Source organism: Vipera berus (assembly GCF_964194415.1).
Source record: "Vipera berus genome assembly, chromosome: 2".
NCBI lineage: Eukaryota > Metazoa > Chordata > Lepidosauria > Squamata > Viperidae > Vipera > Vipera berus.
The window spans coordinates 137,656,053-137,670,711 of record NC_138203.1 but is presented as its reverse complement, the minus strand read 5'-3'; the positions used below and the strand labels follow the sequence as shown (position 1 = coordinate 137,670,711).

At 42.0% G+C, this 14,659-nt stretch overlaps 1 protein-coding gene across 4 annotated transcripts in view; it reads right to left on the bottom strand.

Moving 5' to 3' along the window:
• VDR (vitamin D receptor) overlaps positions 1 to 14,659 on the bottom strand; it is a 112,942-nt gene that overhangs the window by 11,519 nt on the left and 86,764 nt on the right. For all 4 annotated transcript variants that reach the window (XM_081317234.1, XM_081317236.1, XM_081317233.1 and 1 more), the window contains 3 exons: positions 7,583 to 7,767; positions 5,572 to 5,683; positions 3,498 to 3,651 (listed from right to left, as the gene is read on the bottom strand). In XM_081317234.1, coding sequence (XP_081173360.1) covers positions 3,498 to 3,651; positions 5,572 to 5,683; positions 7,583 to 7,767 — 451 coding nt within the window. The remainder of the gene's footprint in view (positions 1 to 3,497; positions 3,652 to 5,571; positions 5,684 to 7,582; positions 7,768 to 14,659) is intronic.

The following is a 14,659-nucleotide window of genomic DNA, read 5'->3' as shown; positions in this document are numbered from 1 at the left end:
AAGAGGAAAAGGTGAAGAGGATTATTTTATTTTACTCTCGAGCTTGATGGACTTTTTTAAACTTTAAGTGAAAGTGCGTCACAATTGAAAGTTAAAGATGGCGGCTAAACCTCCCCCTAAAACTCTTCGGAGTGGTGGATCTTCTCCGGTGCAACAATCATCATTACAGGCGTTGCACCCTCCTGATGTATTGACACCGAAGGATTTACGAGATGCTTTGGATAAACATGCCCAGGTACTTTTGGAATCAATTAATCAATCAATTGGTGATAAATTTGCACAGATGGAGGAGAAATTGAAGAAGTTGGAGGAGAGAATGGAGGAGAGGATGGAACAGAAGTTCAGGGTGATGAAGGTAGACATTTTGTCTTCAGTGTATAAAGTGGCTGAATGTGGAAGATTTGGATGAAAAAGTGGAAGATTTGACTCAAAAGAATGCCATATTAGAAGCAAAAGTACTGGAGAATGAAGATTTAAGAGATAAAATGGATAGAGAATTGAGTCTTGCTCAATATTTCCAGATGCAGTTTGCCATTAGAATCAGAGGTTTAAAGGAGAATATTAAGGAAGATCTAAAGCAGCTGGTTTCTGAGGCTCTTGAAGTGGTATTGAATCAGCCAGCATCCGAAATAAAAGGAGGTATGGATAAAGTGTTTCGTGTGAATTCATGGATTGCTAGACAGAGAAAGTTGCCTAGAGATGTGGTGGTTTATTTTGCAAAAAGGGAAATTAGAGATGAAGTTATACAAGCTCCCTATGATACTAAAGTCGTGATTGCTGATCAAGAAGTTCTGGTTCTAAAAGAAATTCCTCCAAAGATTTTAAGGAGAAGGAAGGATTTTACATTTCTTGTGCAAGAGCTCAAGCAACGAGATATAAGGTTCAGATGGGAGATCCCAGCTGGGTTGATGGTGATGCATGAAGGTAAAAGGTACCGTCTGGTTACTGTGATGCAAGCGCGTGATTTTTACAATAATGTTTTAAAAGCAACCCCATTAACACTTCTGGAAGCTGCAAAGGGATCTGGAGAAGGAGAACATCAAGAGGCTGAAGATGGACAGACAGAGGAGAATGGTGCTGGAGGAGATCAAGTTATAACACCTTTGGATGATCCCAGAGAACAGAGGGTGACGCGTGCTGCTTTAAAACGATCAAAAAAGATAAAAGAACAAGAACAGCAGAAGTCTATGGAACTTTCACAATGTACTTACAGCCAAGTAGTGGGAGGTGGGAAAAGATTTGGGTGAGGAATGTAAAATTTAAACAAGTTTGAAATCTAAGAGAGAATTTTTACAAAATGTTTTATAGATGGTATTTAGATTTTAAAAAGCTAAGTATGTATCTGAATCATTAGCCTAAATGTTGGAGGTGCGGTGATGAAGACGTAATATATTTTCATATATGGTGGACTTGTAAAAAGGTTAAGGCTTTTTGGATAAAAGCCTGGTGGAACATACTAAGTTGATGTTGAATTTAATTACGGCAGCAAGACTTTTGATAGGTTAGTACTGGAAAGAGGAACTGCCGACCATAGAAGAGTGGGTTTTAGAGGTTTCCGACTTGGTTGAAATGGCGAAGATTTTGGCCTATTTGCAAGATTACTTGCAGGAACGCTATATTATGGAAGGGAGAGAATGGTTTGAGTTTATCCAGAATAAGTATAGGGTTAAGAAGTTTTATATTTGAATAAGGCTTCTTTCTTTGTTTCTTTTTTATATTAGTTTTTTATATATATATTTAATATTACTAAGGATTGTTTTATCCTATATAAGCTAGAGAGTGATAGATTTTAGAGTTTATGGTTGTTAGTATATGGTTGTTTATGATTGTTTTTTTTTTATACATACCTTGTATTTAGCTCTGGGAAGTTGGGGGGGAGGGGGGGAGGGGGGGAGGAAGGGGGGGAGGGAGAAGGGTGGGGGAGGGGGAATTTTCTAAGGGAAAAATTGTATGTTAAAACTTTTCAATAAAACAGAATGCGGCCGCGTGAGTTGTGATGGGGGTTTCCCGATACTCCCATGTAACACCTCTGCTCCGCGAGCTGCATTGGCTTCCAGTTGTCTTCCGGGTGAGATTCAAGGTGCTGGTGATGACCTATAAAGCCCTAAATGGCATGGGTCCGGATTATTTACGGGAGCACCTTCTGCCGGTGCCAACTTCCCATCGTCCTGTGCGCTCCCACAGAGAGGGCCTCCTCAGGGTGCCGTCGGTCAGGGAATGCCGACTGGCGGCCCCCAGGGGGAGAGCATTCTCTGTGGGCGCGCCTGCCCTCTGGAACCAACTCCCTGTTGAGCTCCGGATGGCTCCCGACCTTCGCTCCTTTCGCCGCGACCTGAAAACTTGGTTATTTGAGCTTGCTGGCCTGGACTGAGGGATTGGGATTTTAAATTTTTAATTTTAAACTTTTAGAATGTGTTTTATTTATTAGGGCTAATTTAATTTAATTTAATTTAACTTTGTATATTGTATACTGTATATTGTTTTAACTGCCCTATACACCCCCCCGAGTCCTTCGGGAGAGGGGCGGTATATAAATCCAATAAATAAATAAATAAATAAATAAAACTTCTGGCCACAGAGTTGTTCTCTGCAGGCATGTATGCACACACACACACAGAGACACAGACAAACACACACCACCCTTCCCCGTCTCTTTGCTCTTATTGAAGATGCCTTAAATAAGAGATGCCTTGTTCGAGGTCTCTACCAGTGCTAAGGTGGCCTCTACAGCAACAGGTTGAGAGAGAAGTCTTCTGTCACCTCCCAAGGAAACAGCTGCTAATGGATGGCAAGGCTTAAAAAAGACAGAGCTGTTCTGAAGGTAGTAGGGCAGTGGTGGCGAACCTTTTAGAGACCGAGTGCCCAACTGCAACCCAAAACCCACTTTTTGGGTGGGCGAGGCCCATTGGGTGGGCGTGGCTGCAGTGGTAATGGCAGACTGGCTGGGACTAAAAAGTTCAATCAATCAATTCCAACTTTGCGAGATCTTTTTCCCCCCACAAGAAGTTGAAATTGATTGATTGAACCTTTTTTTTTTTGTACACGGCGGTGGAGGCCTAAAGCGAAAAGGTTTTATGAAACCCAGCTGAAGGCCTAGGACTGGGGTGACGGTGCATGTGCCACCTGTGGCATGCGTGCCATAGGTTCGCCACCATGGTAGTAGGGCTTCAGTTCAACTGAGGAATGATACTATTTATTTACACGGTTTGTGTCAAGATCTTACTTGGTTTTTAAAGTGACCCGTTTTATCTTGCTGTTCCTTTTGATGGGCCTTTGCAGATTTCTGAAGTCTTGAGAGATCTGTGGTGTTGTGCATTTATAGATTTTCACGGGTATAGGTATGTAGGTCTTGGCGTATTCGGGTCTTTTCCCGTGTAGGATTGCAATCCTACACGGGAAAAGACCCGAATATGCCAAGACCACAAATCAGGCACAGATACACACCTCTAAGGAAAAAGCAGACAAGGGTTTTGAAGGTACTTTTAAATTTTCCCTACCTGAACCCTGGAATCATTTTAGCAAATCCAATCACTTTCTGGATGCTGTAGCTGACAAGATCAGCAAGGTGAGGCAACATGGTGAGGTGGGAGAAGTCAATGGACATGGAGGTGCTGTCGTCGTTGAGCTCCAGGTTGGAAAGCATCACCGGCTCTGGTGGACAGAGAGAGGAAGACACAGCTTAGACCCTTACATGTCAGACCAGCAGGCAAGGCACCACTCGTTATTACAGCATGACAGTTTAAATGCTTTAGAATTTACACAGCATTAGTTGGGCTATTTACAATGACTATTGTTTTACGTTGTATATTGATTTGCACTGAGAGTCGTGTTGTGAAGGTGATATCGAGGAGCCTTTGCAGTGGCCAGGACTCTGCTGTCCCTAGGCTGACTGAAGGCCACTGCTGGTAGTACTCCAACAGGCACTAGCAAAACCATAGAATCCAAAAGGAGTAATTTCGTTGATTGAGATCAGAATGTTAAGGCTGTAGATTTCCTCAGAGTCCAAATCTCGGATTCTATTGACCTGATTAAAAACATGCTCCAGTTTTTCACTTTAGTCTACTGCTCTGTTCTTTCCTAACCACACGTAACAAGGGTTATTTTAGACAATACTCATTGCGGTGTAGCATAGCAAATTACACAAATGCATTACTGAAAGTGCAATCCTTGGCGCAAAAAGAAGCTCAAAGCCTGAACGCAGAATCAAGGCACGTCCACATTGAGTTCTGGTGCTGTTCCTGCAGTAGTGCTCATGCTATTGTCCCCAACGTTCAAGCCAAGCTAACTTTTTTTCTGCATCATCTTCCTAACTATTCAAAATGATCTATCTCCAGGGTTTACATCACGTGCCAATCCTGATGGTCTTTGGGTGGGTCACACTGAGATAAAACATTCTGTGCCAAACTCCACAATACAATAAGGACACACAAGGTGCCTAAAGGTGAAGGTAAAGGTTCCCCTGCACATGCATGCTAGTCGTTTCCGACTCTAGGGGCCGGTGCTCATCTCCGTTTCAAAGCCGAAGAGCCAGCGCTTGTCCGAGGATGTCTCCGTGGTCATGTGGCCGGCATGACTAGACGCCAAAGGTGCACGGAACGCTGTTACCTTCCCACCGTAGTGGTCCCTATTTTTCTACTTGCATTTTTACGTGCTTTCGAACTGCTAGGTTGGCAGAAGCTGGGACGAGTAACAGGCGCTCACTCTGTTACGCGGCACTCGGGATTCAACCCGCCAAACTGCCGACCTTCTGATCGACAAGTTCAGCGTCCTAACCCACTGAGTCCTTTCGAAGAAAATGTTCATTCTAAAGATTTTAGCAGTGTCAACTTCATAAGGTTGCGATCGACGACTCTTGTTTTTTTCCCTACTGGGAGAAATCCCCGCCAGTCTTTGCCTCCCAGCTCCCAATGCCTCTTTCTCGGGTGCTGCTTTCTTTTTCCCTCCTGCCCTGTAAGCAAAAGCAGCACAAGAAGGAAAATGCTCCTGACTCTCACTTGCCACCCTTGTTTATTGTTCAGGTAGGAGGAAGACAGGCTAGATCTCCGTTCACGCAAACGCTGTGACTGGTCCAATTACAGGCTTTGCGCGAACAGCTCTGAAAGGTTATGCAGACGGAAGGCTGGCCATGCTGAAGTGTCCTCACAAGGCATTTCGGTATGAAGCCAGAGGCCGCATTTATCATGGGCCCCTTTGTTACAGGAGACTTTCTCAGTTTCCCTCCACTTTCTTTCATTTTCCCCACACCACCAGTAAAAAATCACAGTGGTTACACAAGGCCGTTTGGCCCGGAGAACTCTCTGAATAGGAATACTCTTAAATTTCATAGGACCACGTTAGGTCTTCTGAGGGGGAGAGATTAATAACAGATTAATAAATTGCCCTTAAGTGCTTGCCAAACAAGACGCAGGCTGCTTATCTGCAAGTTAAGATTTGTTGTAAATGTTTCACAAAAACACTTCATCGGTACAAAAAAAAAGGCAACTGTAGAATTTGCCATTTAAAACAAACCCAGTTGTTAGAATTCTTGCAGTTTACCATGAATCTAAATATGATTAGCGCTCTGCATGTTACCTGAAGAGAAGCTGGAATTATCTGAAGAGTCATCTGAGAAGGAAAAACCTGGTGTCATGTTAGAAGAAGATCGACTTGTATGTTCTTTGTCTGAATGTTGTCTTACAGGAGGCTGAAAATAATAGAAAGGGTAGCATTTGATAGGAGGAGGAGCCTACTGCTTTTTTCATACCTTCATCCTGATTCTAGTTACCAGAAAGTTAGTTCAATTAACGGAGATAATCTGCTATAAGGAAAAGGGTGCCCTGAGGCTTTTACCCACTCTTCCTCCGTTTATCCGGTCTACTGAATGTTTTCCAACGCCAGGGATCCATTTCTTAGAACAACCACCGAAGAGAAGACTCGTCTGCTCTGATATCCTATGATTTTAGATTTTTTTAATCTCTCCCTTATTTTTTATAGATAACTCAAGGCAGACAACGTACCTAATACTCCTTCCTTCTCCTATGTTGCCCTAACATTTTTGATTACTTAATTGTTTAAGAAAGCTGGATATTTTGAACCAAATAGTCCCTGCAACTGCTATGTCATTGAGGAAAAAAAAACGTACGTTCAAGCCTCTTGGTCGAAGGTAAAATGAATTTGGTTGTTATCTATTCAATCTTCAGGTTGAGAAAGCAGAAGGTATTAGAGGCTAACCATCCTATATTGGAAATACTGGTTTTTGCTCAGAAAATATAAACCAATAGGGAAGTAAGAGGGAGTCTGTTGGGAAATAATCACAAAAAGAAGAGTAACTAACCCCAGGTTTCCAAAACTATGAGTCATAAGCTGACTTTGTAATAATGCCGCTTGGGGGTGTGTGTGAAAGCCCTAACAAGCAGGCATATACATAGAATGAAGGCTACTGCTAAGCTTGTAAGCCGCCCTGAGTCTTCGGAGAAGGGTGGGGATATAAATGTAATAAAAATAAAATAAAAATAAATAAATCTGCAGCCAGTTCTCTTTCTTCTACTTCTCCCATCTATCTGCTGTTCTCCTGATGCCTCGTATGCATCACTCAACCTCAAAGCTGTTTTGCTCTTGTGACGGGGCAGGAAACACTTGTGGTTGCTACAGCCACAAGCACCTTATTCTTCCTCTTCCCCCCCCCTCCCCCAGAACTGATAAACCTCATTGTACAAAGATTTGTGTGTGGCTGAGGAAGGCTGGTTGGTCAGGTAGAATAATGGGGTCCCCATCAAGAGAGGCCGGCCACTTGGTTAAGGGGACACTCCCTTCTTTTGTTCTGTCAAGTACATTTTTAAGGACAGACTGTGATGAAGCCATATGGGGGCAGCGCACATAACGCAGCTATCGCCAACTGAAGTCTAGTCGCAAATACACTTAGCAATTTCTCCAAGCAGTGCAGTTGTAAATCCAACTGCGATCTATTTACGGATGTATTTCATGCTAACTTAGTGTGAAAATAATTTTCAATTATTAGGACCCAGATTGTTGGGGGCAATAAGCTGACTCTGTAATAATGCCGCTGGGGGGGGGGCGAAAGCCCTAATAAGCAGGCATATACATAGAATGAAGGCTACTGCTAAGCTTGTAAGCCGCCCTGAGTCTTCGGAGAAGGGCAGGATATAAATGGGATTAAAAAATAAAAAATTGGGAATAGTTCTAAATCTGGTGACTTGGCCAGAGAGATTCAATCTGAGACACAGATCCAAATTAAAAAAAAACCACACACACCGAATGGTTCTTTCATAATAAAAACATAGAAAACCGATGGCAGAAAAAGACCTAGCCGTCCATCAAGGCTGCCCTTGTGAGTTTTTTGTTTGTTGGTTGGTTGGTTTGTTTTTATTTATTTATAATCAGCTGTCGATTTGTTTAATGATTTGAATCTGCAAGCAATGTTACTTTTGTTAAGTGGGAAGTGGGGCAAGAGTTTGAATCACTAATTCAGAAGTTACCAAGTTGAAAAATATCCGTTTGTTCACCAGCAGATGTCCTACTACTCACAACAATAGTAAAGTACTGCAAAAAAAAAGGGGGGGGGGGAAAAGCGAGCAGAACTTACCCGGAATTGAGTGAAATCTGAGTAAGTAGGATCATAAGTTTTGCGATGGGCTTCAAGAAGAGTTTCAATGACTCGTTGTTGTTCCTCCAGCAATTTGGGCTTTAGGCTTTCCTTAAGAGCTTCCTCCTCCTTCCTCTTCATTATCATCTCTCTTTTCCTCTGCACCTCTTCATCGGTCAGTATAACTGCAAAGGCAGAACAGTAAGCACATTGGAGTATAGGGAAGAGTAAACTGCTAAGGCTTAACGGAAGAATGAGAGAAGGTGACAGCACGTGTTTCCTAAGGGTTATTGTTTATTGGGACGAGAGTGATTTAATCATAATCATAACAGTAAAGTTGGAAGGGACCTTGGAGGTCATCTAGTCCAACCCCCTGCTCAGGCAGGAAACCCTATGCCATTTCAGGGCAAATGGCTGCCCAGTCTCTTCTTAAAGACTTCCAGTGTTGGAGCATTCACCGACTCTGGAGGCAGGTTGTTCCACTGGTTAGTTGTTCTCACTGTCAGGAAATTTCTCCTTAGTTCTAGGTTGCTTCTCTCCTTGACTAGTTTCCACCCATTGCTTCTTGTCCTGCCTTCGGGTGCTTTGGAGAATAGCTTGACTCCTTCTTCTTTGTGGCAGCCCCTGAGATATTGGAACACTGCTATCGTGTCCCTCCTCATCCTTCTCTTCGTTAAACTACACATACCCAATTCCAGCAGCCGTTCCCTATATGTTTTAGCCTCCAGTCCCCCATCATCTTTGTTGCTCTTCTCTGTATTCTTTCCAGAGTCTCAACATCTACAGCTAACAAATGTTTGAAGAAAGAGGAACACTTGACATGGTGAAGGCAGTCCAGCTGGATTGCAGTCCAGCTGTTGATCTTCAAAAACTTTAATTTTAAAGTTGCCTTTAAAGAACCCTCTGGCTTCACAGTGACTTTCTTCAATGAAGAAGAACATGAAACCAGATGTACTGTTGAGAAGACCTCATACATACTAATAATTCTTGGTGGAGCAGTGGGCTAATGCCTCCTTAAGTAACACCAGCTGCCTGCAATTAGTGCAGGTTCGAGTCCCACCAGGCTCAAGGTTGACTCAGCCTTCCATCCTTCCGAGGTTGTTAAAATTAGGACCCAGATTGTTGGGGGCAATAAGCTGACTTTGTAATAATGCCGTTTGCCCCCCCCCCGAAAGCCCTAATAAGCAGGCATATGCATAGAATGAAGGCTTTTGCTAAGCACATTGATTTGTGCTTTAGATTGTAAACCGCCCTGAGTCTTCAGAGAAGGGCGGGATATAAATGGGATTTTTTAAAAAAAATTCTTACTTCTATTACAAAAAATACACAGCCAACACTTATTATCATGGTTGTGCACCTCAGTCATTTTGGGGACTGGAGGAACAGTACAACTCAATCATCATCAAAAACAACTTGCAGGCTATTTGGAATGCTGCCCATGTGCCTCTTATGACATCAATCCTCCCCACGCTATCTGTGCAACATGTCAATACAGGAAAGGGTTGCTTTCCCTACTCACAATTAACCATGGCACAAACAACCTCTAGTAATATGCTCACATGACATTCCCTACATTTAGTCCCCAGAGACAAGCTTATATTGCCCAACGTTAAAGATGTTTCTCTCTTTCTTACTTTGGGACCATCTAAGGGAAGCCTCAAGGTATGTAGAGTCTCTTAGACCTTGGAGGGAACTTAGGTGAGGGGCTGTTATTGGGAATACAGGCAATAGAGACTGGCAGTGAGGGCAATCAATATCATCCTGGTATGCAGTTTTCTGTCAAATGAAAGAACTGCGACCAGCAGAGCAATTTAGCAGTGGGTAAAAAGCCTTCACTGCCTGAATATCTTGCTGAAAATCCAGAAACTACAGTCTGCAGGCAACTGAATATTTTGACAGGTTTTCAGCTCATTCTGCCAATGCCGTAGACGCACTGCTGGCAGAAAGATTATCACTTTTATATAAGGTCACTGATGCATTGCACTGACAAGCTTCCAGGCCTGTATGTTCAGCAAACAGAGACAAAAGCCAACTTCAGGAAATGAAAGACAGAAACCAGATTCCTCTAAATACAATTAACCTAGGTACAGCAACACGTTATCAGGTGTGAAGAATCAGAACCGCACATTAAATTCCAGTTAAGCTGATTCAGTGCTCATGCCTATGCACAAGAATCTGGTCAACTAATGGGTCAGCCCTAAATTGGTGCTAGATAAGAATTAATGGAATTCATTTGGAGCATTTGTGGACACCTAATGATTCTAGGCTGAGTCCTCTCTTAAGTATATCTCCAGGCTCTGTCTGCCCTTCTCTTCCCCATGTATTCCAATAGCATCCAACACTTTTACATTACTTTTTTACAAAATTTCACAATTAAATCCTCAACATTGATTTATTCATTTATCAGTATTCATAACCCTCCCCAGTTCCAAAGATTCTGGGCAGCATACATCAAACAAAGCAAAATCATCATCATTACCATCCCAAATAGTCATTAAAAACAAAAGATAACAGGAAAAAAAGCAAGAATAAAATCCAAAATACATCCAAGATAGGCACCAACAGTCAGTTGGGACCGCAGTAAAATAGCTTTTAGAGAAAACTAGTGAGGTTAGACTTTAATGCATGAGGCTTCAGGATAATCTATTTTTCCATCCATCCATCCATCCATCCATCCATCCATCCATCCATCCATCATCAGAATAGCACATGGACATTACTATATCTTGTATACTAAATGATAGAAATGAGTTAAGATTTCAAAGATGGTTGGGGGAAAATACAACATGGTAGCTTCATATGGGAAAGCTTAGTTTTGGAACGTTGGAAATTGGGGAGGGTGCGTCCTATTTCAACTTACCTATTGATAGCTTTGAGCAATTTCAGTACCTGGACATTTTTATTTTTTTAAAAAAGACCCATGACACATAATGAGAAAGAGTACAAAGCATCCTGAATGCTAAAAGCAGTAGAAAGGTCACCCTGCAATTTAGGATGTATAGGCAGAGCTGAGGAAGCACAAGGCTGCAATACAAATCAGTCCCTTTTTATGCAGTAGCTGCAAGCCTTATTTTGGCATTTAGGATGAGGTGTTGAGAAAGATCTCTACTATTGTGAGGAACAGGAGTCTGTCTGCAACTTCCTATGACGATCCTAATCCTGGAAGAATTCTTGCAACCAAGTCTCTAGTTTGCTTCTTTGAAGTATAAGGCATGCTATAAGGAATAGTTCTCATATATTTTGGTCTCAGGATCCTTTAGATTCTTGAAAAGGATTGATAACCACAAAGAGCTTTGGTTTACGTGGGTTATATCTATCAATATGTACTATATTAGAAATAAAAACCAAGAGGTTTTAAAATATTTACTTATTTAATTTTGTAGACCCTCTGAAAAAATTCTAGGGGGAAACTTTGAGCCACTGCTATAAAGAATGGCGCAGTGTCACAAATGACTAGGTATTATTTGTTTACTTGCCTAATTAACCTTTTATGGAGCCTCAACCCCCAATTTCTCAATGGCATAAAAGCCCTAGCAAACAATAAATAAAATTCCAACATCTTGAGCTTTCATGGTTGTACTGTCCAGTACCGGGGTGCAGTTGTTGGGATGTGAATTAGAGAGGGCAGTTAATTACTCTTGTGTTCTTTTTGGGGTTGGCCCCTGTGGGAAAAGAACCTTTGGCTTGATCTAACTGAGCCCACGTGACACGCTTATTTCAAGAACCTACCGCTATTGCTTCAGATTCATTTCAAAACGACAGCGGTACAGTTTAAACTAGCCTGAGCTTTTTCTTAGAACCCGGGTGTTTGAAATGTGGAAACGGAGGTGGTTAGTTGAAGGAGGCCCTTAGGTTCAGTCTGCAGAGGCCACCAGGCTGCTCTTCATCCTGTCTGATCTTCTCTCCTTCCCTGCTGTCCTGGAGAGTCAGCGCAGGCCCATAAAACACAGGACAGGAGAAACTGTGCTGCGTTGGCACTCTTGTGTAAAAACCTATTTCTAATGCCATCCTTATCACATCTTATCTCCTCTTTTCCAGTTTATGGCACCGTCAAAAGAAGTCCAGTAAGTTCTGGATCAGAGATCCATACTTCTTGTACTCTTAAGGGTGGTAAATGTGTATATAAGAGAAAGAGCACTGGGTGAAAGGGCATTAGTCTGGCTCCTTGATTTAGAATTTATTTCGGATCACAGGCAGCTAAAAGACCAACCCTCTCTCTAGTCACCAGGCTGTTTACCAAGAAGCTCCTTAGAGACGTTTTCTCTGAAACAAGACCATATTATTTACAGGAAACTTGCACAATACTGTCGTGTGCATCCAACATTTCTAAAGGAAGTGAACGTGAAGCGTTAGGGTGCCTGAGAAATCAATGCCACATCCGGATGGCTATTCCCTACTGTCACAATTTCTTCCCATTAAACTCAAAGTGTTTTTCTGTACACCTCCTAAGATCTGTCAGATACTCAAATCATTTTGATCTTTTTGTAAAAAAAATGGAATTGAAAACTTAAAAAAAAGAAAATCTATCCACTATGTATAAAAGCCCTTCTTAGCATTCCCTTGCCTTCCATGAAATACCTATTTTCTCTATAAGGTAAACTGTAGAACAAGTGCAGCTTGAAGTCTGAGTTTAAACAAATACAATCAGATCATGTGGGAGTGCCATATAAGGGGGGGGGGGAGACAGCAAATGTTTTATTTTTTCTGATTCACGCCGATCTATTTGCTTATCTTTTATATTGCATTTCTATGTGCCATTTGCAGAGGGTATTGTCAAAAAAAAAACACCATTGATTTGCCTTCTAGTCAATGAGAAGAAAATATTATTCTGGAAACCTGCACCCTCCCCATTCTTTACCCGCATTTTGTTGGGGTTGCTTGCAAGGGGAGGCTGGCTTAGGATACTATGAATAAATGCATCACCTTTCTCTTCCTCTTACCAGCAGTTCTGTGCTAAGCAGCAAATCCTGGGAAAGCAATGTTCTAGCAAGCCTTATGAACTACAGCATCCCAGCAAAATCTGGAGGAGTAGCAAGAGCACAACATTTCTTCTGCAGATGTTTTGGTGTCATGGAGCAGGGAAATGGCGCACACAGTCCCCGCCAGATAGATGCTCGCCAACACAGGTCAGCTCCCTAGTTGTGGCTTAATTGTAATTTTAAGAAGTGTTTCACTTTGATCAGTGCTTGCTTACACCCAGTATTTCTGGACTGATAGGAGGGATGATTAAGAAATCACTACCTGAAAGTGCTCCTTATGATTGAAACCCACAAAGAGTTGAGTAAGTTTATTTATTTATTTAGATTTACAGGGAGTGCAGAATTATTAGGCAAGTTGTATTTTTGAGGATTAATTTTATTATTGAACAACAACCATGTTCTCAATGAACCCACAAAACTCATTAATATCAAAGCTGAATATTTTTGGAAGTAGTTTTTAGTTTGTTTTTAGTTATAGCTATTTTAGGGGGATATCTGTGTGTGCAGGTGACTATTACTGTGCATAATTATTAGGCAACTTAACAAAAAACAAATATATACCCATTTCAATTATTTATTTTTACCAGTGAAACCAATATAACATCTCAACATTCACAAATATACATTTCTGACATTCAAAAACATAACAAAAACAAATCAGTGACCAATATAGCCACCTTTCTTTGCAAGGACACTCAAAAGCCTGCCATCCATGGATTCTGTCAGTGTTTTGATCTGTTCACCATCAACATTGCGTGCAGCAGCAACCACAGCCTCCCAGACACTGTTCAGAGAGGTGTACTGTTTTCCCTCCTTGTAAATCTCACATTTGATGATGGACCACAGGTTCTCAATGGGGTTCAGATCAGGTGAACAAGGAGGCCATGTCATTAGATTTCCTTCTTTTATACCCTTTCTTGCCAGCCACGCTGTGGAGTACTTGGACGCGTGTGATGGAGCATTGTCCTGCATGAAAATCATGTTTTTCTTGAAGGATGCAGACTTCTTCCTGTACCACTGCTTGAAGAAGGTGTCTTCCAGAAACTGGCAGTAGGACTGGGAGTTGAGCTTGACTCCATCCTCAACCCGAAAAGGCCCCACAAGCTCATCTTTGATGATACCAGCCCAAACCAGTACTCCACCTCCACCTTGCTGGCGTCTGAGTCGGACTGGAGCTCTCTGCCCTTTACCAATCCAGCCACGGGCCCATCCATCTGGCCCATCAAGACTCACTCTCATTTCATCAGTCCATAAAACCTTAGAAAAATCAGTCTTGAGATATTTCTTGGCCCAGTCTTGACGTTTCAGCTTGTGTGTCTTGTTCAGTGGTGGTCGTCTTTCAGCCTTTCTTACCTTGGCCATGTCTCTGAGTATTGCACACCTTGTGCTTTTGGGCACTCCAGTGATGTTGCAGCTCTGAAATATGGCCAAACTGGTGGCAAGTGGCATCTTGGCAGCTGCACGCTTGACTTTTCTCAGTTCATGGGCAGTTATTTTGCGCCTTGGTTTCTCCACACGCTTCTTGCGACCCTGTTGACTATTTTGAATGAAACACTTGATTGTTCGATGATCACGCTTCAGAAGCTTTGCAATTTTAAGAGTGCTGCATCCCTCTGCAAGATATCTCACTATTTTTGACTTTTCTGAGCCTGTCAAGTCCTTCTTTTGACCCATTTTGCCAAAGGAAAGGAAGTTGCCTAATAATTATGCACACCTGATACAGGGTGTTGATGTCATTAGACCACACCCCTTCTCATTACAGAGATGCACATCACCTAATATGCTTAATTGGTAGTAGGCTTTCGAGCCTATACAGCTTGGAGTAAGACAACATGCATAAAGAGGATGATGTGGTCAAAATACTCATTTGCCTAATAATTCTGCACTCCCTGTATATACCGCCCTTTCCCGAAGGACTCAGGGCGGTTTACAGGGTGTTTAAAAGAAAATCAATACAAACGTTAAAACAAATTTAAAAAGATTAAATAAAACCCTGAGAAAAATAAAAAAAACCCAGTTAAAAGTTACGCAGCAAGGAAGAAAACTATTTTTAGCCCCCATCATGAAAGGAGTACGGTAATAAATGGGGAGAGTATGC